Source organism: Panulirus ornatus, chromosome 21 (genome assembly GCF_036320965.1).
Source record: "Panulirus ornatus isolate Po-2019 chromosome 21, ASM3632096v1, whole genome shotgun sequence".
Lineage (NCBI taxonomy): Eukaryota > Metazoa > Arthropoda > Malacostraca > Decapoda > Palinuridae > Panulirus > Panulirus ornatus.
Genome location: NC_092244.1, coordinates 4,803,851 through 4,828,518, shown reverse-complemented (window position 1 = coordinate 4,828,518; position 24,668 = coordinate 4,803,851). Strand labels below are relative to the sequence as shown.

General features: G+C 37.5%; 1 protein-coding gene across 1 annotated transcript; it reads right to left on the bottom strand.

Annotated features, from left to right (window-relative positions):
- Positions 1-924: 924 nt before the first annotated feature.
- SMC1 (structural maintenance of chromosomes 1) lies at positions 925-24,553 on the bottom strand. Its single transcript, XM_071675527.1, has 17 exons — positions 24,295-24,553; positions 22,544-22,764; positions 21,063-21,211; positions 19,970-20,138; positions 19,378-19,590; positions 18,337-18,559; positions 17,736-18,022; positions 15,974-16,185; positions 13,856-14,852; positions 13,165-13,364; positions 10,572-10,707; positions 9,985-10,137; positions 8,581-8,775; positions 8,013-8,191; positions 7,024-7,201; positions 4,837-4,932; positions 925-3,101 (listed from the first exon to the last, which is right to left on the bottom strand). The coding sequence occupies exons 1-17, from the start codon at positions 24,404-24,406 to the stop codon at positions 3,096-3,098; spliced, it is 3,726 nt and encodes a 1,241-aa protein (XP_071531628.1). The 5' UTR covers positions 24,407-24,553; the 3' UTR covers positions 925-3,095.
- Between the last annotated feature and the right edge of the window lie 115 nt (positions 24,554-24,668).

Here is a 24,668-nt window from a genome sequence, read left to right as displayed (position 1 = left end):
CAATGACTAAAAGTATTGAAAGAAATCCTAGTCCAAATACTGAAGAAAAACTTGGTTATGAAGTAACCTTACCGATGGGTTTGTAGCTAGGTAGACAATGCGTCAGTCAACTTCCACTTTGCCCCATAGCCTTTCTTCCTTGCATTTGCAGTTCATGTAAGGCTCCCCACTTGATGGAAACACTAGTGTTTGAAACTATAGTTTACTTGCACACACCTCGTTTAGCGTGAGTGGCTTTGGTGCCAGTACAGATTTACGGCTTTATAGACCATTCACAGCCTCAGGGAACATACATATAATGCGTGTGATCTTATGATGATTCTTAACACCTGGTGTAAAAAAAAAAAAAGAATTGGTTAATGTTTACATCTGGTAGGTGATCTGCCCATCTCCCCTACAGGCTCTTCTTTTTCACAGGTCTTGCTAACATCAGCTTTGTCTAAGAATGTTACCACTATTCTTGTGATCCTGGATATTCCACCACCTTAATTATCTACCTCACTGCCCAGTGACCTCTACAAGGAACAGGGTGAGAAAGAGAGCACTGTTGTGACACCTGCTGTGTCACTCCAAAGCCCTATTTGCCTGCTGTCATATTCATTCCACATCAATTCATAGCCTATCTTACCTGCAAATACAGTTTCATGTTGTTTACAACTACTGTTCACTTGTGCAAACACAGGATGGCGTTGAAGACTTTGGTGTAGTGTTATATACATAGGACATTGTCGGTTAATGTATGGACATCAAAGTATATGCCTCTGCCCAAAGTTGTTTTGTGCCAACAAAGTTATTGGTGTGAAATTTATGAAATCAGTAAAAATACAAGGTACACTGAATTTGGGAAAAATAATGCCTTTACATGTAGACTTCTAATTCCATACTGCAGCCTGACTTAAAACCAGGATGCAGTGAAACTAAATACAAATTCTGGTTTTTATTAGTATTTAGACAAAATATTCAAAAATACAACTGTTGCTAAAGTGACCTAAGATATCCTTAGATTCAAAGTTACTGGAGCCAACCTCTGTACAAATAAGGACGATGAGGATGTGACTGAACAGAACTGGATCCAGATTTCAACTATAATCAAAATTGTCATCACTATAGTATGAGGATTTTCCTCATTTAACGTTGCTGATCCATATCCAACTGGTCATGTTGAACATGTTCTTAAAGCCAAGTGAAAACAGTCTGTAGAAGAGCAGAATGTATATCATGGTATGGAAAATCTTTATGAATATGTTTGGCATGATTAATCAACAGAACTTGATATGCTTCAGTGTTACATGAACACTTCTAAACAGATTCTTAAATGCAAAAGTTCTCTGAAAGAGAATGAAAAATAAAAGCCAAAAACAGGGACTACAAAAAATCTATTTCAAAGGGTAGTTAAAAAAGTACAGTAAACCTCTGGCATACTGGAATACCTGGAAGAGCCCTTTGTTAAAAACAAATCCTTTACTCTGCAATTTTCATTTTAATATGAATTAAAACACCACCAATAGGAAAGGACATTACGTAGAATATGATAATTTACACAGTAAACTAAAAATACTAAACAGTTTACAAAGAACTTTATGTATTACTGATGTTAATACCGACTATTTCACATCATATAAAAGAGCTTTGAAAACACTTTCTATTGTAAAATACACTGAAATGATTCAGGAAATTCACCTGCTAATAGAAAAAACAAAAAAACACCGGCTACTTAGAGGAAGAGGAGGAGGTTGGACCATTTTTTATCTTCTCCCATTCATCTATTTCTTATATGCTATTTTCTACAAATGTTAATTACTTTGGTGATTGTGTACAGTTACTATGTGTTTGTACAAAAAGGTTAAATTAAAAAAAAAAAAAAAAATCCTCAAAATATGAATATGAATTAACTGCTGTTTCAAAAACAATAAATTTTATTTGATGTTAATCAAACAATATATAGCATTACATTTTTTCTCTCATACATGACCAAGAAACTCTAGGAACACATACTTTATTATTTTTGCCATTGCAATTTTGTCTTCCTGATGGCCTGTGTCAATGAAAAAGCTGAAACTGAATTGCCATTATCCTTTCCTTGTTTAGGGAATTCATTATAATGCTTCCAGTATACTGGAGCATTTACTGGAGCTGTGCATCTATACAAAAACATGCACATCAAAGAAATGTAAACAAAATATTTGAATAAAAGGAAAGAGACTGTTCCATTATAAAAATATTTATCATTGTACAGCAAATATGATATAAACACTACAAATATTTTGCTTTTCCAGACAGGTGCAATCCATACCATATACTAAACTCAATTGTGTAAATCTATCTGAAAACTAATAGATTTAAGAAGAAAAGACTCATAAAAATAAATAATACTTTGGAATAGGCTTCTACTCTCTTCATATATTTTTTTTTTCATAAAACATTCACCTGAAAGTCAAGTAAATAAAACACATGCTTTCCTGTTACAGAACAGAACAATCTATGGAGAATCTTCCCCAAACATGGTGATCATAGGAATATGGATCTTCTTTTACTGTATGTCTTGCAAACTTGTATACTCTCTCTTACAAATACCTAAACTTTCTTTCATCTTAACCTAATCTGGATCTCCCAAAGTCAAGTGCACAGAAAATATTCAAACTGACATTAATGTGAATACCGAAGTGACCATTGATGAGCTTCCACTCCACACTAAATTCATGAAGAGAAATAATTCTGCATGAACCATCCAGTTCTGACTTTGTGAAATGCCATACAATCAAAGGAGTAAATAACCCCAAATTAAACAACTGTACAGGCACAATTTAAGAAAACCCTTTCAGATTTAATTATAAGATCCCATCTTCATAAGCAAGAATATATACAATACTTTCTACTTTGATTGAGACAAAAAAAAAAATGCAATTGCATTCATGATTTGTACAATTCAAAAATTCCACAATGATATAGTAAGAGCTATACTGAAGTTGATTGAAACTGATCTCTTGAAACTCTATTGTCGTCTATGCATACCCTGCTCTCTTGTAGACAATAGGGTTATGTCTGTGAAAGAAGTCTGCCCTCGGTGAAAATGTTTTATTGGCAGGCATCTACCCTCACCGCTGTGAAAAAAAAAAAAAGGCCTCATTACATATGCACGAAAACTCAGATATAATCTACTTTCTCACCATGGATAAGGTGAATACTCGTCCTATTCAGTACTCTCTTTACACTCGTATGTACATGATAAACCCATGAAAGGTACCAAGATCATCACAAAAGACCCACTATTGTTAATTAGGTCAAACATACCGTGTACACAATTACCACTTATTAGTTTGGTGTCCTTTGCTGGCAAACTTGTGTTAAACATCATACAAAAGAAAATGAAAGTTATATAAAGGATTACCCCTTCATCAACCCAAATACTAAGCAATTCATTTGAAATGATGTTCTTCTCTAGTGGGATGTATGTATTCATTCATTCATCTTTACTATACCTTATCACTGTTTCCCATGTCAGCGAGGTAGCTACAGAAAACAGACATTTCCAGCACATCCACCCTCCTGCGCACAACTCTATCCATAGCCCACGCCTCGCAACCATATATATATATATATCCTCGATAAAAAAAAAAAGAAGAGAGGAAGAGAGGAAAGTGATTGGTTCTCAGTGAATGTAGGTTTGCGGCAGGGGTGTGTGATGTCTCCATGGGTGTTTAATTTGTTTATGGATGGGGTTGTTAGGGAGGTGAATGCAAGAGTTTTGGGAAGAGGAGCAAGTATGAAGTCTGTTGGGGATGAGAGAGCTTGGGAAGTGAGTCAGTTGTTGTTCGCTGATGATACAGCGCTGGTGGCTGATTCATGTGAGAAACTGCAGAAGCTGGTGACTGAGTTCGGTAAAGTGTGTGAAAGAAGAAAGTTAAGAGTAAATGTGAATAAGAGCAAGGTTATTAGGTACAGTAGGGTTGAGGGTCAAGTCAATTGGGAGGTAAGTTTGAATGGAGAAAAACTGGAGGAAGTAAAGTGTTTTAGATATCTGGGAGTGGATCTGGCAGCGGATGGAACCATGGAAGCGGAAGTGGATCATAGGGTGGGGGAGGGGGCGAAAATCCTGGGAGCCTTGAAGAATGTGTAAGTCGAGAACATTGTCTCGGAAAGCAAAAATGGGTATGTTTGAAGGAATAGTGGTTCCAACAATGTTGTATGGTTGCGAGGCGTGGGCTATGGATAGAGTTGTGCGCAGGAGGATGGATGTGCTGGAAATGAGATGTTTGAGGACAATGTGTGGTTGTGAGGTGGTTTGATCGAGTAAGTAACGTAAGGGTAAGAGAGATGTGTGGAAATAAAAAGAGCGTGGTTGAGAGAGCAGAAGAGGGTGTTTTGAAATGGTTTGGGCACATGGAGAGAATGAGTGAGGAAAGATTGACCAAGAGGGTATATGTGTCGGAGGTGGAGGGAACGAGAAGTGGGAGACCAAATTGGAGGTAGAAAGATGGAGTGAAAAAGATTTTGTGTTATCGGGGCCTGAACATGCAGGAGGGTGAAAGGAGGGCAAGGAATAGAGTGAATTGGATCGATGTGGTATACCGGGGTTGACGTGCTGTCAGTGGATTGAATCAGGGCATGTGTAGCGTCTGGGGTAAACCATGGAAAGCTGTGTAGGTATGTATATTTGCGTGTGTGGACGTATGTATATACATGTGTATGGGGGTGGGTTGGGCCATTTCTTTCGTCTGTTTCCTTGCGCTACCTCGCAAACGCGGGAGACAGCGGAAAAAAAAAATATATATATATATATATATATATATATATATATATATATATATATATATATATATATATATATATACTTACCGGAGCACCAAAAGGCCCAATAGGTTCTTCTTGTCTTGGTAGCGGGTAACTCTCCATATCCAGTGTCAACACCTTGCTGATCAGACACTCACCAGGCTGCAAAGTAGTTTTTCTTAGTATAACATAATGACCATATGAAGAACTGATAATTTCTATATTAATTCAGTATTAACTGTATTCAACAAAGGGATTTCCAGGTAGAATCTCCTATATAGACGACAAAAACACCAATCTTAATTCTATCCTTTCATGATTTCTTCCACTGCCCTACCTTGTACCTACTCTAACTAATTCTGAAGCCAATGCCAGAATATAAAAATTAGCAACCAGACTACCCTCATCACTATAAGAAACACTATATAAAAAATTAATCTATTTTAAGTCAAATTTTTGAGCAAGTGTACATTCCACAATCTTCTAAGCTATCCATCTTTCTATCCCATCATTAGGTAGAAGCAGTCTGTTGGAACATTAGGCAGGAATATTAGATTAACACATTCGGCAGTAGATGGTTGGAACATTAGGTAAGAGCCTTCGAAAATACTGTGCTAGAGGCTAGAGGCTTGTTAAGGGTAAGGGACTAAAGGATAACAAGCAGTGCTGGAATTCAACATTTATGGAAACTCTTTTGTTGTGGCCATCAGTAAAGGTAAAGAGACATATTCCTCCTATTTAATGTGGGGATTTACTTCATCATTGCCAAAGAGTGAGCAAAGCTGTTCTCCCAGTCACATGCCTCTCTAACTTCTTGAAAGCACATTCCATGGCTTGCTGTTTTTCTTTTAAATCTCAAACAAGAATTACTACAATATATCTATATGTACAGAGCATCAGATTGGGGAAGAGCAGTGCGGTTTCAGAAGTGGTAGAGGATGTGTGGATCAGGTGTTTGCTTTGAAGAATGTATGTGAGAAATACTTAGAAAAGCAAATGGATTTGTATGTAGCATTTATGGATCTGGAGAAGGCATATGATAGAGTTGATAGAGATGCTCTGTGGAAGGTATTAAGAATATATGGTGTGGGAGGCAAGTTGTTAGAAGCAGTGAAAAGTTTTTATCGAGGATGTAAGGCATGTGTACGTGTAGGAAGAGAGGAAAGTGATTGGTTCTCAGTGAATGTAGGTTTGCGGCAGGGGTGTGTGATGTCTCCATGGTTGTTTAATTTGTTTATGGATGGGGTTGTAAGGGAGGTAAATGCAAGAGTCCTGGAAAGAGGGGCAAGTATGAAGTCTGTTGGGGATGAGAGAGCTTGGGAAGTGAGTCAGTTGTTGTTCGCTGATGATACAGCGCTGGTGGCTGATTCATGTGAGAAACTGCAGAAGCTGGTGACTGAGTTTGGTAAAGTGTGTGGAAGAAAGTTGAGAGTAAATGTGAATAAGAGCAAGGTTATTAGGTACAGTAGGGTTGAGGGTCAAGTCAATTGGGAGGTGAGTTTGAATGGAGAAAAACTGGAGGAAGTGAAGTGTTTTAGATATTTGGGAGTGGATCTGTCAGCGGATGGAACCATGGAAGCGGAAGTGGATCATAGGGTGGGGGAGGGGGCGAAAATTTTGGGAGCCTTGAAAAATGTGTGGAAGTCGAGAACATTATCTCGGAAAGCAAAAATGGGTATGTTTGAGGGAATAGTGGTTCCAACAATGTTGTATGGTTGCGAGGCGTGGGCTATGGATAGAGATGTGCGCAGGAGGATGGATGTGCTGGAAATGAGATGTTTGAGGACAATGTGTGGTGTGAGGTGGTTTGATCGAGTAAGTAACGTAAGGGTGAGAGAGATGTGTGGAAATAAAAGAGCGTGGTTGAGAGAGCAGAAGAGGGTGTTTTGAAATGGTTTGGGCACATGGAGAGAATGAGTGAGGAGAGATTGACCAAGAGGATATATGTGTATCTATATTGTTAATTATGTCTACATAGCTCAATGTTCCAGGATGCTTAAGTGATGATGCTACATCATTAGCACCTTAAATCTTTCCACCATTATTTAACATATATTCCAAGCATAATTTTTGAAGTAAGCGCTTTTTCCGTCACTCCAGTTACACAGTTTTATAATCACATCCCCGATGTGCATTAATGACAAGTCTCATCACTCATATGATACATGAAATCATTCATCCAGTGCAATACCCTTTTCCTTTACATCCTCCTTACTTGTTCCACATCAGTTTTGGCAATAAGCATTCACTTACATCTGGGCAAATTCCTATGAGAGCATCAGCATTCTGGTAAAACTCCTCTTTGAGTGAGATGACAATGGTCTGCAACTGGGACTTCTTCTCCACTATATATGATGCCACCTTGCCAATGTTGGTGTTGTCTAAGGCAGCATCAATCTCATCCAGGACAAAAAATGGTGCTGGCTGGTAACTGTTTTATAAAATGAAAACTTTACCATGGATAATAAGGCCTGCTGGATACAAAGTGAAACAAGATTGTACACTTTCCTACATCTTAATAACTAAATTATTCAAGCATCCTACACCTTGATAACTAAATTATTGTCATGATTTTTTAAAAGCCATTGGAAAAATTTTCAGACTTTTTAAAAGAAAACTTCTACTTCTTAATGAAATATCAATCAATCTAATTTCTGACACTGAAGACAATCAATCAACTATAGAATCTTAAACACAGTATAACCTAAACATTACATTCTAGTTTCTGTGAAGGAGTGATCTGTAATTTGGCTTCTCAATATATCTTCATAAAGATGTTGTTCAACCCTTTGGATGCAGTGATTGACTCAAGCTGACCATGAAAAGCAATGGAAATCAATGACAGGTAAAAATAGGTTTTGATAACCTGCGTAGATGGGTGACATTCCCCTGATCAGATAATAGTCTTGGTAACCTAACAGTTCTGCTTTCTGTCCATGCTCAAGTTTAAACCTTCTGGACAGAGAGAGAGAATTTTGCAAATTACATTCACTTCATAACACTATGGAATTAATTTTGTGTGTAGTTTGTTGGTCCTATATTTCATTTCAGACCAAAGTTTAGTGTACTAAGTTACTATCAGCAGTTCTGATGTAGGCCTCATTTGCAGCAAGATTTGTGCAGTTATGAGATCAGTTACTTCACTTGCCTTCACAAATAAAAATAATATTCTAGCCTAAATACATCCACAACAGAAAAGGTAACCTGAAACTGATGAAGAGCAAAAAGTAGGATATTCTTACCTATGAATTCCAAAAAGGAGTGCAAGAGCAGCAATAGTCTTCTCTCCACCTGAGAGATTAGACATTGGTTGGAACCTCTTGCCAGGAGCAACACAGTTGTAGTTAATGCCATCTAGGTATGGTTCTTCAGGATTTTCTGGCCCTAAAAAGGCTTGAGCAGAGGGATTCTTAGCAAGTGCCTAAATAGAAGGAAAGCACATAAGACAAGGAATTATGACATAATACACCACAGGCAGTTTTCAGCATGTGATGAGGATACACGTCAGGTTGATTGTATGCTCAAAGGACTGCTCTCATGGCTTACTGTAAAAATGTCATCAGTTTCAATGAAAGCATGCTCAAAGAATGCAACCCTCAAATATACATGGATGAAGACTGAGATTCAAGCAAACACCCAATGAAATGAGGTTACACTGAGTAAGAATATCTGAATTAATGAACTATAACATTAAAAACAAAAAAGTCATGCAAAGAAAACTACTGAAAAACTATGAAAACAAAGTCATACCAGCCCTTTTAATTCTGCCAAGTCAAATCATACTCTCAAAGGGATACTCTCCAGGCTCACCTTGTAAATGCCATCAATCTCATTGGACACATGCTCAAAAAAGGCCATGAAGCGGTCATAACGCTCCTTTTTGGCTCTTTCAAAAGCTTGTTTGGCTTTCTTTGCACGCTTACGTGCACTGTCAAACTCAGAGTTAGTCTCCTGAAGCTTTTCCCGGGCCAGGTCCAACTTCTGCATTGCCTTCATATTTGGTGCCTGGAAGCAACATACAAACATCTTACCACACACTTATCAGAATAATCAGTAACTATTCAATTTGATCTACTTTATTTGCACAAAAAATTCTAACCCTGTCTATATTCTATAACCAATCTATACATGAATATTTTCTACTGAATTATAAATAAAATAACTATTATCAAAATGGTACCCTTTACGCAGTCTCTCATTTACAAAAGGTTGTAATCTTCCAGGTGAGGAGCCAGGCAAGTATGAGACTAATCCTATCCACATCATAAATAACACTCCACAGACCTCATCTGTCCAAAGGAATAAACTCAAATACTGTGTCTGTTAAGCTGAAAACTAGTCACATGGAAAGTAGGGCTGTGGTCCTAAGTGCAATAAAAAGCATAAAGGAGAGGTCAGTATCTGTATGGGCAAAGATGGGTATGCTTGAAGAAACAGCAGGTCTGGCAGTGATGTATGGATGTGTTGGGCCTTGAAAGACGGTGGATGTGCTGGGAAAGTTCATAAGGACAATACACAGATGAGATATTTGAGAAAGATACAGTAAAAAGTGAAGTCTAACTCAAAGGGCAGACTAGAGAGTGCCGAAACGGTCCATGCACATGAAAAAAAGGAATAGAGAATAAAAGGTTCATACACATGAAAAGATGAGAGAAGAAAGACTGATTGAGAGGATCTGTGTCAAAACTGGACGAAGCAAGGGCGAGGGGTAGACTGACAAGGAAATGGAAGAACAGTGATGAAAGACTTGGAGCATCTGGGCCAGAATATTTAAGAGAGCAAAAAGTGTCCACTGCATAAAATGAACTGCACTATATGTGGCATTTCGAGGTGACGAAAAATGTTCTACCAATGGGCTGAACCAAGAGGTGGTGGTCAAAGCAAACCATATAGTAGTTTATGGGGCCTGGCTGTGGATAATTAAGCTCTGGTTTTGCACATTATCCATGACAACTAAGGACAGGATGTGTGCAAGTAAGGCAAATGTTTATTTATTTCTGATGCTATCTTCCGTAAGAAAAATATTCAATATGCTAGCTCTCATTATGAGGGAGGGAGGTAGGGCTGGCTATTAAGAAGTATATAATCGGAAATCTTGTACTCTCTTTCACGTGGAAATTGCAACAATCCTATTTCCAATTTTTTGCCATGTAACCAGTTCACTAGTACCTAGTACCTGTATAACTCATAAATAAGTTCTAGCCTGCAACTTACTTGTATACGCTGAATGGTGTTTTTGAGATCAGTTATATGTTTCTGCATACGCTTTTCAGTTTTTTGGACATCTTCTATGTCATCCAGCTCCTTGTGTGTCTCGGATAAGGAGGAATAATCTAGTACAATCCTAGCCTCTTTCTCATACATCACCTGAAAAATTCAAACAGCAACATCCAATGGAATCACTCTTCTAAATATATCACAACCTGAGATCACCATCAATGGCAAACAAAATCCTTTAAAAACAGTCAGACACACTACAAACTAGGTTAAAAAGAAATTCCTGTCTTACTGGGTCAAGTTGGGATCTGAGAGATATATGTACTGCCACCAAGTTTTTACTGTTTGTAATGAATGAGCTATAATGAGCACGCACACAATATATTATAACAGCATACACAATCATCACAAAAGCTGAAAGTGGTAAATGACTGTAAATATGGAAATGAAGTTCTTTGCTATTACAAATACATCAAACTGACAATTGAATAAATGAAGAGGCTATCAAAATGTTTCATGTCACTGGGAACTGAATAACAGTGTGGGCTGAATGAAATGTACTAAGCCTGGAGACTACTACTGACCTGAGTGTTAAGCCCTGAAGAGTACTCAAGGGTAGACTCTCCACTTTCACGACCCTCATTCTCTATGTCTTCCATGTTGCCTCTAGTCATGGGCACCAAGATATCGTCCATCTTACACTGCTTCAATACGGAGTGTCTATACAAAGAGAAATTACAAACATTACAAAGTGTAATACAAAGTAAAATCCTATAATGTATATCAGTGAGTTTAGCACAAGTTGATGAAAAGGGGTAAAATATCAATTGTGGTTGAGACTTATCTGTGTTTAAACTCGACACAAATAATTAGGCTTCATAATTCCTCTAATAGGATAGGTTAAATTTCATGGTCCACTCTTTTAAGCTTCCCTGAAATGTCCATCACCATCACAGAACTAGAGCCAACCAGTCACACCATGTAAGGGAAGGGACCATAACAATTAGTATCATCCCTCAATAAAGGCTATGCAATATTTAGAAAAGTCACTAAATATTCGCTGATTCATAACAAGTATATTCAGCTGCCAAATCCCAGTAACAAGAAGCACCAGGGTGGGTGGATGGCTGGTGCATGTGTCTTTTAAGTATTCACTACAGAAGTTACAAATCTGCGGGCTAAAATCCACTTCCTATAGTTGATAATGCTTAAAAGCAACATGCCTAACACAGTAAGCAATCTCATGATGGACAAATAAAATAACACTGACACAATATACCCAAATCTGTTTTGACCCATCAAATATCTTAATAACAAGTCTAGGAAACAAAATTGATTAAACTCGTGTCCAGCTCTAACACTAGAACTAAGAGTAACACCTAAGGGAAAGTTGCACTGGAACTTAAGAGTATCAACTTATAAATAAAAAAAAGTTTGATGGGAATAACAAAAAACTCTAAACACTTATCCTATCAATAAGACATATTCTGGTCACCAACACTCTACAGCAGATTGTAAGTTTGACAGCTTTATAATTTGAATTTTTTGTCAGTTTCCATGGAAGTTTCATCGATATGATTACAGGATACCAATTCCATAGTTGAGTCTGCGCAGCACTGTGGCCAATATTTGAATTCCTAGACATGAAGGCCAGGTTAATTGAAGAGTACACCTTACAGGTTCCTATTTTTATTCTATTCTATATCTCTGATGCCTGTTCCAACTGGAACTCTCTTAAAGAGGTGGCTATGGCAACAGTCTCCATAACTAAAGAACCCCAGTCCAGCTTCTTAGCCTTTATGCCTAACCCTTGACTGGCCACTGGCAGAGGGCAAGTCTAGTGCAGCGTTTGCAGAGGCTCCTACCTAATGTTCATATCGACTACTTTTATCTAATAATGTTTCTACCTAATGCTCCTGCCTACTTACTACTTCTATCTACTGCTCCTACTATTTTGCTAAAAAGCAGGGCTAGCACATAGTGCTCACCACAGGAAAATATAAATTTAAGAGGAATCAACTGTGTGAGGTAAGTGTTGTTAAGTGATACATATGATAAGGAGGGATTGTATGTTTGTGGAGAGAATGCCAGTAGTCCATTTGTTAGAGAGATAGAAAGAAAAGAAAGCTACCTGAGTAAGAGGAGTACAACCTGACAACCACTAAAGTGCTGACTCACTGAGCAGATGTCACTAACCCTCCTGATACCCAGACGGGCAGTACTGGTAATATACCTCCCTGGTTGTTGACTGCCTACCAACTACTATCTACCTAAGCAGGTTTAACAGTACAATCTGATTAGAAACAGAACAATCTAACAATCTGGCTACTGTGAAATACCATCATGAATTCTGTATACTAATGGATTACCATCCTCATTTCTTCCTAAGAAACAAGAAAGCAACCACAATGCATAAGCTACAACTACATAAACACGATCCTGAGTGATTTAAGCATACCAGGTGGAAAAATGTAGATAATAACAATGTTTAAGGATCCAACATAAAAATTTAAATGAGGAGGCAACTTGGTTAAAAAAAGGGATAGTGATAAGTCGTACTGATAAACCCAAATCAGAGCATTTCATATCTATAAAGCAAGTACGAAATGCAGAAAAATGTCATGTATATTTTATCCATGCATACAGGTAACACAATCATATAAAGAGGAAAACACTTGGTTCTTTAGCCATAAAATAGGCTTCACTTTAACAAATATCCTTCGCTTACTGTACATTTTTTTTCCAGACATATTTGCCATTTCCCGCATTAAGAACAGAGGGAATATTCTCACTTGACCTCCTTCTCTGTTCATTCTTTTGGAAAACTAAAAACAGGAGAGGAAGATTTTCTGTCCCCGCTCCCTCCCCTTTTATTGTTTCTACAATACGCAGGAAATACATGGGAAGTATTCTTTCTCCCCTATCCCCAGGGATAACTTAATGAACATACATAATAAAAAATGAGCATGGACTATAATAAAACAGCCTACATTCCCAGTATAAAACGAGTTGCATCCAAGAAGAATTTAATTCTTTTCATTTTCAAAGTGCTTTCTCAATCTTCAATACGAATATTACTAACTTCTCTGCATATAATTTGGTAGTCTTGAGAAATATGGGAGCACTTTTGGCCCACACACAACTTTAAAAAAAGTGTAACTAATACAAATACATTACCTTTCTCCTTTTTTCTGTTCCATCTTATGCTCAATAGAATTAATTTGTTTCTGTACACTCTGGATGTCTTTGGCAATGGTCCCAACTTCTCGACGTGCCTTGCCAATCTCATCATCCATCTCATCACATTCTGATTTCTTGGCCAACTTCTCAGAGCGTTTTTTCTCCAGGTCTCGCATAGATTTGTCAATTTCTCCCATCTGTATAAGTAAACTACATTCATCTAAAGAGCTTTAAAAGGCCAAAGCATGTGTAAAATTTTGAAAACAAAATGAAGGATTTTCAAGGAGATGGTATGTGGAAGTCCTGGTACATGTTTTAAAAAGTATACTCCTCATTAAGAAAGTATAGTCCTATAAAAATAACAAAATCTAGTCTGTTCTTTAACTTTAGAAAAAAATGAATGGTATTCAAAGGATAAAAAGATGCTGCATCTCCAATGGAATATAATACTCCTTCACACCACCATATTCTCACATAAGCAACTGTTCCTTGATAAAAGCTCATATCAGCATTCAGAAGTCTTCCAGACATATAAAATCAGAAATCCTCAAAGTTATGACCTCACAGTGAAATAATATTGTGCTATCAAAGAAATACAGCATTACACAACAGCATCTAGAGTGAATGGAAAGAACTGTAAAAAACTATACATGCACGAGATTTAGAGCAAAACAATGAATTCAATTACCTGCTTCTGCTCTGCTTGTTTGGCCTGCTCCAGTGCATCCTCATCATCCTGCACTGCACGTTCCCATCTTGCCACATTACTTTGTGTGTCCCGGGACTTCTCAAACTCTAACTGGTTCAAAATGCGATTCTTTTGCTTTTCAAATTCTAAGCGACGATTGGCACGGTCAGTCTGGGCCTGCAGCTCCCGCTCTTCATATTGACGTATGTTGGAGACTCCAATTGACTTACAAAAGTCAGCAAAGACAACATCTTCCACTGTATTCATCTTCTCCTTCACATCACTCATAAGGGCCTCACGCTCTGCCATTGTTTTCTCTATGTCACGTACTTGTGGTTCAAAAGTATTCAGCTCCTCTTTTAATTTGTCTAGCTCTTTCTGCAACTGTGCTATCTGTTTCTCAGTGGTCTCTTTGTCTGTCTTGGAATATTTAAGCCTTGTCTCAATACCACGAACCTGAGATTCTACTGTATTAAGCTCAGACTCTTTACGTGACTTCTTCATAGCTTCCCGCAATTCTTCTGACAGTTTCTCTTTGGAAGCTTTCAGATTTGATAAATGCTTTTCATCCCATCTTTTGGCTTTCCTTGCCAAATCTAAACTACCTCCAGAAATTATACCAGATTTTGAGAAGAATGTACCATCCAGAGCCACAGCATCATACCTGTGGCCATCTTCCATTTCATATGCTACTTTAGATGCATCTTCAGGCGTCTCACACACCAAAGCATTATTTGTGGCAAACAGTACTGCTCTCTTGATCTCTGGTGGGTCATACTGCAAGACATCATACAAAAGCTTGACATTCCTTGGCTCTTTGATATTCCTGAGTCTTTCCTTGAGAGGTTTGGCTTGGATGTAATCGAGAGGGAGGAAAGTCTCTGGGTCCAGCATCTGGTCCTTGAGATACTGTACACACTGACGTGCCGTCTTCTCAGTGTCAACAACTATAGCCTCCATGTACTTGCCAAGGACCTTTGTGATAGCAACATTATACCTATAAAACAAAGAAAAGTTGCATTACTACTTCCTCTGCTCTCTCAACCACACTCTTTCTATTACCATACATCCCTCTTGCCCTTTAGTTACTTAATCAAAAGCCAGAGTTTCTGAAAGGTTCTGGCATTAGGGTTTCATCTCTCAGCTCACCTCTTTTAGCTTCCATCCCTCACTTTGTTCCCTCATATCTAGCTTCCTCTCCTGGCTGATCTATTTCCATGGTTGATGAAGGATCTCCCTCCCCACCTTTCTCCATCAACAGCAGTGTCCTTTTAGGTTCTGTCCTATCCCCTACAGTTTTTCTCCTTTTTCTCAACAATTTCTTCTCCTCTACAAATAACCAAGTACACTCATACACTGATGACTCAAGACTGCATTCCTCAATTCTGCTCCTTCTTCACTCACACAATGTACATCTCTCTCGACACACCTTCAATAAATTCAGACTTGAACAGGATATTTCAGTGGGGATAACGAAATCTGATTAAGCTTAATAACTCAAAGATTGTCTCTACAGATTCAGCAAAAACTCCTCACAACTCTCGTCTCTCCTTTGATAGTTCTGCAATTCTACCTTTTGGCTCAATATACATATTAGGTATTTTAGTAACCCATTCAGATCATTTATTCTGTTGGCCAAAACCAACAATTCTCTCTCTCTCCATCTCTCTTGATAAGCTCTTAAATATTTTTGTTTGGTGACTTTTTAGTATATTTTATAGAATTCTTGTGTATTTAATCATTTCAACATTTTCCAGTCTTTTGGCCCATTACACTTCCTTCAATTCCATCTGTTTGTTGCCATGCATGAATTATCAAGTATATTTCTTTTCTTTATGGGCTATGTATAAGTTTTTACATGTAATAAAGCAATGAGAATAAAACTAGCAAAGCGAATGGTGTTAGAAGTATAGTTACAGACAGGATCAGTCCTGAAGTTCACCATGTTCAAGTAAAATTAACATTCATGTGAATTATCTAATATGTATGATTTTCAAAACAAGCATTGTAAGGGAGTCTGAATGCAACAAGAAATGAAGATGAATGTCAAGTCATACAAATTCCATAGTGCTTATGATACTGTGTATCTGGATATGTGAAAACATCCTCTAGCCACACCTCTTATGAATAGGTTGACACATGTTGATCATACGGTCATACACCCCAGAGTAAAGTTGTTTGAAGTTCTCTACAATTTCCTGTTTCTTCTTCCTCCGTGAATCTTCATGTTTGTCAACTCGTGCATCACCTAGCTGTTCAGTCACATTTTCAAGTTGCTCTTGAAGTTGTGAAATTCTTTCCTTGCTATATCCAACATCTGATACCAACTCCTAATGTAAAGAAGAGAAAATAATACATTAAAAAACGCACTCCCCATCCCACCCTTTCTTAAAGCTGAATTACCTTTAAAGCAACCATGACAGAAAACTTCACAAATATAAAAGCATTTTACATTGAAAAGGTAATCATCAAAACTTACTTGATAGTCTTCCTACCAAATTGATTATATTGAAAGCCAAAACAAAAATATCTTATGGAAATCAATAATTGGGTAAAACAACAGTTGGGTAAGTGGTAAACAAGCATCACTGGATTATGTAATAACTGATATCATGCAAGATGAGACTTGGATGTAAGTGAGCTGAGACAGGTAGCTGGTATGACGTCTGATCGCCACTTGGTGGAGTGGTGGTGGTGATGGTGAAAGTTTGTAGAGGCTTTGAGGAAAGAGGAAATGATGTGGGTGGTAAGACAGTGATTAATGTGAGTGAACTTGAGGAGTTTTGGAGAAGAGCTACTGAAAGAGACTGAGTGAAGAATGGCAAGAGGTGACAGTAAATGAAACTCAGGGAGTAGTGCTTAAATGTGCCAGAAAAGCGTGGGGTACACAGAAAGTGGGAGGCAGGCATGAGAAAGGGTAGTGTGTGGCAGAATGATGAACAGGAGGTATTTCAAGTAGCACTTAAATGTGAGAAAAAAGTGTGGTAAGCAGAACATGGGAGGAAGGTATATGAGAATGGATTGTGTGGTGGCATGAAGAAGTTCCTAGTGAAAGAGAAAAGGGAGGTGTATGGCTGTTACTTGCAGAGTAGGATGCTGAGACATACAAGAGAAAGTCACAGGAGGTCAAAGCAAAGATGCAAGGGGTGAAGGAGGGCAAATGAGAGTTGGGGTGAGAGAGCATCAGCAAACTTTAGTTTACAAAGAATAAGAAATTGTTTTGGAAGGAGGTTAAATGTGTATGGAGAACAAGTACACAAACTGGAGCATCAGTAAAGGGAGCTGATGGTTTAGTGGTAACAAGAAGAGATGAGGTGAAGAGATGAAATGGGTATCATGAAGGACTTAAATGTATTAGATGACAGAGTGGGACATGTAAGAAGTTTTGGAGGTGGAAGTTTACATGGCAAGTGATTTAGTGAAAGCCTTGTGTAAGATGATGTGTGGAAAAAGCAAGTGTAGTAGAAGATGGGATTGAAGTTTAATTTCAAAAGAATTGGTTGAATGCTGACTGGTCTCCGATTTTCAGTGTGCTTATGGTAAATGCCTAAAAACTGGAAGAATGCTTGTATAGTGCCATTGTATAAAGGAAAGCATACAAAAGCGAATGATAACCCTGAGTGACTTTCATAAGAATAGGATGAGTGAGAGCTGAGGAATGTGTGCTAAAAGGGTTTGAACATATGAAGAGGTCAAGTGATGAGAGGCTGACAAAGAGGGTGAGTTAATCGGATGAAACCATCAATAGGTCTGTAAGGCCTGGTTGTGGATAGTAAGCGGTAATTCCAGTGTATTATAGATGACAAGGAAAATGGATGTGAGCTTGAAAACAGAACCCTTTCTTACTCAGTACTCTAATATGCAAACATCATTCCCATACTTGTCTCAGTCGCTTCTGATCCTCCAGTGATGCCTCTGACTGACGTATGTGCTCCATCAACTTTTCTACTCTCTTTTGTGCTTCTTCTAACTCATGGCCTTTCTGCCGCATACGATTTTCTATCTCAGCAGTGCGTCGCTGAGCATTATCAAGGCGGTCCTGATCAGATTTCTGTTCACGGTTAATGGAGTCCAGCTCCTGCAGGTATTGAGCTGATTTGCGAGCGGCAGCATTTTTAAGCCTGTGATATTCCTTAACTTGCACCTCTTCCAGCTGGACACTTTTACCTGAAAAGAGGTATAATTATGTAAAACAATGAACACAAATAAACACATGAACTATATAGACTTGTGTTTGTACCCGTTCATAAATACTACACAAACTTGCACTGACTACAAGACTTATGGAGCATGTGATACTAGAGCTCCCTAAAAACTGAGAAAACTTTTGATAAAGTGAAGCTGAGGCTGATGTCCTCTTAACCCTAGAAGCAATATCTTCCTTAGACAAGACAGAGTGCAGTTGTTTCTGGTTCTCCCCAACTTAGCAAGAATAAGAAATGGCACTATGCCCTACCTCACATTTACATCATCTTACATACCTTGACTCTCAGAATCCTGTGAGACCTGATCTTCAAACTCAGCTCTCTTCTTCTCCACCTCCTGTAATTCACTCTCTAGCTCTCGAATATCATCCATGTGAGCATTGTGTGCCTTGATGGCTTGAGCAAGCGACTTTCGAGCTGAGTCAGCCTTCTTCTGCATGTGTGTTACTCTCTCCTTTGCCTTTATGAATGTTGGTCGCTTTTTGTTCACTTCAGTTTCCTGTCCAAATATCATTGTTAACCTTCTGCTTCACTAGTTCACAATAATAGGCAATATACTGAATTGGATCAAAGGGTAAAAAATTATGAATCAAGTAAATCAATCGATGTAATTTTTCAAACTCAAGAACATATAGAAATTTTGCTTCCACAGTTATTAGCACATAATGCAATAATTTTCAACAACATATTGAAATAAAGGAATGCAACAAGACACAACAATCAGTAGCACCGGACCATGATATAACCACAATATGTTTCCTTAAGAACTAAAGTCATAAAAAACACAAACCTGAAGTACCTCCCTAAAAACATAAGGCATAACCATTTTTCTTCCTAATAAAAAAGCAGAAATGACCCCATAAACTTAGGGACTTTACTAAAGATCACATTCTCAGTAACTGAGCCAATAACGAACACTGTATGGAATAAAAATTATTTGCACAGCCACAAATGTACTTCTCATTCCGTCTGCACAAAATGTTCTGAGTACAGGTTCCACAGGACTTGAATAAGATAACTTATGTGCTCAAGCTGTAACTTTCCAGTACAGCTGGACACTTAGTTATGGTGCTTGAAAGCAGTTATGCTATAATTACAAACAAACTACATTTAATCCTCAACAAGATACCATTCTCTCTGGTCACTTTTCAGGTCTCATACAAAGATAAACATTTTCAACAAAACACTGTTTAAGTTGAAATAGAGGTGGAAGGTCAAAACATTCAGCTGAAGCACAGCATTCCATTATTGTCCTTTATAATATGGGGGGGGGGGGGGCAAGCCCATCATATAAATGGGTATGTCACATCAACTCACCAGTTCTCGAATATCCTGTTCCATTCTGGCCATTTCTCTAGATACCCGATTATGTTCTTTCTTCTTCTCTTTCAGCACCTCTTCTGCCTTCTCTTTCTTTTTCTCTACTTTCTCTAATTCTCCATGTTTTCTACGTGCCTCCTTTTCAAATTCTGCAATCTCCTTCTCATTATGATACAGTCGGAATAACTGTATCTCTACTTGTTTTTCCCCCTGATGATGAAAGAACATACATAAATGATTTCTTACAATATATAAGAATAAATAAATAAGACTTACAACAGGTAAAGTGTATGTCTCTTACGTGAGTTTGGTTTATATAAAAATAAATGTTCACTCACATTTATGCTCAACAGGCATGGGAATGAAAACCAGTTTAAAAGTTAAATATATTTCTTTCTGTGCTGTAACAATGTGTGCATTAGGAAAACAATGGCATTAATTTGGTTCAGGATAGGTTTACCATAAATGTATAAAAAGGAAGGCTCAACCATTTTACAGACCATAAAACTACTAAACCAGACCAAAACATACTTGTACTTATAGAGAAAAAACGATTTACCACAAAAGGTAGCAAGATACAGAAACTTACTAATTCATCTTTCAGCCTCTGGTATCTTTCAGCTTCCTCCTTCTCTTGTTTTGCCTCTTTACGCTCAGCTGCAATTCCCTTCTTCTTCTGGTATGTGAACTGGGTATCCTCTTCAGCCTTCAACATTTCTGCCTTCAGTCGATCATATTCCTCTTTCAGTGCCCCTGACCTGCAATTCACATAACAACAGTAAAACTTTGGCTACACTAAATACAGAGTTAAGGAGATTAAAGCTTGCAGCAAGAAAACATTGTTGAAAAAGGAGAAAAGCAGGATGCAGCATTAAACATATCGACAATGATACAACATACCTTCATAAAATATATCATTTACATACATGCTTTTTCTTATGCCAACAAGGCAAAGCAAAAAACAGATGACTGGGAGTTTCAGAAAAATCCTCACCTGGATCCTTCTCGTTTCCCCATTTAAAAAGTAAGGAAGGATTTCAAACCCCCTGCTCTGCACCTTTTAGTTATCTATGACATGGAAGAGATATATGGGTATGAAACCTAGTCCCTAATCCCAGTAATAAATAAATGAATTCTGAGTGGTCAACTACTTCTACTCAACATACCTCTAATCATGCTCGGTATCACTTACAACACACTAGTAACACTACTCCCCACATCACAAACACCAACACAAAGGACATATACAAACTTAAAACACCCTCAGTATACTTTGCAGGACCTGTTTTGAAATAAAACAAAAAAGACCCTTCCCTCACATCTTGGCAATCTATACAATCTTCTTCCTAACAAGCATGATAGACAAAATATATACATATAATGACTGGACAAGAGCTAGTGTGTGTGTGTGTGTGAGAGGATGTGTTGTCACTGAACTAAACCTTGGCACATGAACCAGTGATAAATCATGAAATAATCTAAGGGGCTTGGATGTGGAGAATATTAGTTTGCTCTTGGTGTCACCTCACTCATACAAAATAATGTGAACAAATATGAAAAAAATTATATACTGCAGAGGAAGCAATTGGAATAGACAAAAAATGGCCTCATTTGCAATACACTGTCAAACCTTGGTCAAACAGAGTAAAACCAGTCAATCATTACTTTCCACATATACATACCCACTAATTTCCTCAAAGAGTGCTGTTCTTTCCTTAGGGTTTTTCATAGCTATAGATTCAACTGCTCCCTGGAACACCAGAAAGTTTTTCCCCTTGACGTTGATGCCAAGTGCCTCTAGCTCCTTCATATATGTTTGGCTGCTTACGATCTAACAAGAAAGAATATATTTTAGAATGTGTGCAAAGAAACAGCTGCGACACAGCTAGCACAGCTTGCAATATGGTGTACATTAGCTAGACCTAATTATATGAAATTAACAAGGTAACCTTTGCAACAGTAATATGCTGGTTGGTATGCTATTCTAATGCAGGAAAGGTAACTTACCCTGATAAAAGGATAGTAGATAAATCTATCTAAATTCAACATGTCTGTAAAATTAGACCAAAATCCTGTTGGTGGATAGAATAGACATAATTCTTACTCTGTAATGTTTCCATTATATAACACTTGAGTATCATGCTCTGATGAACAATATTCCACAGAGGACATGACTCCAACAGCCAAACAGCATTCTTTTATCCCTAGGTGGTGGAAAAGATGCTACAAAATAAATAACTGGTTATTCAGCCATGCACTGGTAGATAATAATGAAATCTGAACTTAGGTTTTTTCCCCATGAAGTCAACTAAAATATGCAGTATAAAATATGGGGCAGTACATCTACAATCCCAGTTTATTGAAAAAATCTTCATACACCTATTTCAATTCTACACAGGAATAAAGGCATATAAAGGAGAGTGGGCTCTGCTCTATCTTCCTTAGAGATGTATATATTATGTTACCAGAGGACTCAAAACCTGCAATCTCCAGTAACTATTTGTACCTCTGTGGGAAGGGAAAAGATCTCATGCAGAACCACAGAGATGTCATTACCATAATAACATCTTTCCCAATCACCAATTCCCTCATTGTTACTCATATGAGCTTGAAAAAATTTACAGGAATAAAGAAACCTCATTATTATCAGAAATAATCACTTACAATTCCAGAACTAAAACTACTGAATTACACAGGTACCATTACTCCATTTCACACTTTCATAGTTTAACTTCTGATTCCTCTTTCTCCAAATTTTTGTCTTAACTGTTACAATACTTCCTGAAAAATTTGCAATTGGCATCCTCAACTCTACAAGGGATGAAAGAAAGTGGCCTTACGATTTCCTTCATGCATGGAGAAACTCATATCTTGTACAACCTGTACTCACCATACGTCTTTTTGTGAGTAAAACAATAAAAAACACTTAGTAAGATCAGCAGTATGACCCTTACGTTTTGAATTCGTCATATTGTCTAGGCAACCATTTTAATATTTCTTAATAAAGATTAACTTCATATCTTTTGCCTTTAAAAAGAACTGGTATTCATTCAGAATGCCATTTCCTAATGAGGAATCTAAATCCACGTAAAATTTATTCAAGACATACCAAATAAGTTACAAAAAAATATCAGTAAGGAAAAAGATAACAAACTGATGGTACCTCTCCATTAATTTTGTGGTCTGATGATGATCCCTGAACCATACGAGTGAAACGCTTCTCCCTGCCATCGTCAAGTTTGAAGACTGCTGTTACGTGTGCTGAGCGAGAGATGGGCTGACCAATGGATGCACCATGAATAAGGTCACTTAGTCGCTTAACACGTAAACTTGAGGTCTTCTCACCCATAACAAAAGAGATGGCGTCCATAAAATTTGATTTCCCTGTGAAATACAACCACTCTATCAGTCAGTCATAAGGAACTATATGTACCTTTCACTACAACAATGCTAGATTACATGCAGACCTTGCTTCAAGCAACACAATTTCAAAATAGTGGTAAAGATTCCAACACCGAGAAAAACCGTCTCCAATATACATCACCTACCAAAACACCTCTTAGACAGATCTTTTTAGAAAATATCCATTCTTTATCATTTCACAAATTCCTTTGAAATTTCCTCATTCCGTACTAAGGTAGACACACTTCCCAAATTCCACATCTTGGCACATCTTAGAAACCCATATCAAATGCATGCTAAAATATTATTATAAAAGACCCATGTTTTACACATCAAAATGAAGCTAATGAAGATCTTCAGAAAAAAACAAGCTATGCTTTAACCAGGCCACGTCTACGCACCTACGTTGCGCTAATTAGTCATTCATGCAGGTAGAAATGCTTGCAAAGTGAAAATGTGATATTTTCATGTCCTTAATTAAGAAAAGCCAAGAGTGTAACATAAAAGTGCTGTTTATAAACGGTTTGAAATGGACAGCCAAAGACAAATACTGATAAAAATCGGAATTAATTAAAAGTATACAGATAGCAAAATATACATTAACATCATAAAAGTATCTCCTCAAAACTAACATTACAAGGACCTAATGACCCCTTTTTCTAAATTCTACATAGATCATAGAAGTCATGAATCCAATGATAAAAGCACTTCATGAAGCAGTTCCAAACCAGAACTCAAATTTCTTTTTGGGAAAGACAACAAACAACCTTAAAGTGAGAAGCAGCATGCCCCATCCAAAGTAAGGGTGGAACAAAATAGTGCAACATCAAATAAAATTACACTTGTCATCAATCGTCAGGTTATAAAATGTTCTGTTGTTAAGTATGATAAATTCAATTACTGTACTTTAAATAGGTTGCCTTTCAACAACAGATCTGTGGAAAAGTTAGTCCCAATACACAGTATTTCCTGTCCAATATCAATCATAATGCCTTCATTTCCTTCAAAAAAAGGGTCTAGTGTGTAAACTAAAATTACAAACTGGAAATCCTATCAACTGGAAATAGAAGTCTACTAAGTTAATCCCTTACCTAAAATGGAAAGGGTTAGGGAGTATACGGAAAGAAAAGGTAAAGTTAAACAAAACAATTACCATGCACTTAATAAGTCTCAACTCCAGCCACTTTCAAGACATATAAGGCATTTAAAGATATACATTTGTGCATAAACTTATTCTCATTGCTTGAAAACCCTCCCAACTTTTGATACAGTAATAAACGTTTCGATTTCGTAGTACAATATCTTCTGCCGCAGTATTTCTGCAAACTAAGTTACAACACAAAGATGACAGACACAATGAACAAAAAATCGTCCAAAAACACAAAATCAAGACTGGTGGGAAGTGTCATATCCACATCTCAATGTCTCGACAACAGAATAATAAAAGTTTACAATGAAGATCTCTTTGCACTTTTCGTGCTGCAAATTATGTAAAATCTATTTCTGACTTACCTGATCCATTGGGGCCGATGACAGCAGTAAAGGGTTTGAGTGGACCGACATGATAAAATCCGCGGTATGACTTGAAGTTTTCTACCTCTATGTATTTCAGTATGGCTTTCATCCTGAAATCTGCCGGCAATCCAAGGAAAGAACATATCCACTAGCGAACCATATCTACTAAATCACATAAAAAGGGTTTATTTTCCCTTGAAGTTTGTTTATCACTTCTCTCAGGAAAATGGCGCGAACACAAATATCAACAAACCCGACATTGGTGATGGTTCCATTTTGAGATAACAGGATGATGTAACAAAAACGATGTCAGTGTTATCATATGATGCTTCCTAATGACTTTTAGAAAAAGTTCTCTTAAATCGAAAAGA

Coding starts and splice junctions, on each gene's coding strand:
- SMC1 (XM_071675527.1), bottom strand. CDS start 24,406: ATGAAAGCCATACTGAAATACATAGAGGTAGAAAACTTCAAGTCATAC. Junction 19,591..19,969: donor AGAGGCTGAAAGATGAATTA/GTAAGTTTCTGT, acceptor TTTCATCATCAG/GGGGAAAAACAAGTAGAGAT. Junction 18,023..18,336: donor ACAGGATTCTGAGAGTCAAG/GTATGTAAGATG, acceptor ACCTCTTTTCAG/GTAAAAGTGTCCAGCTGGAA.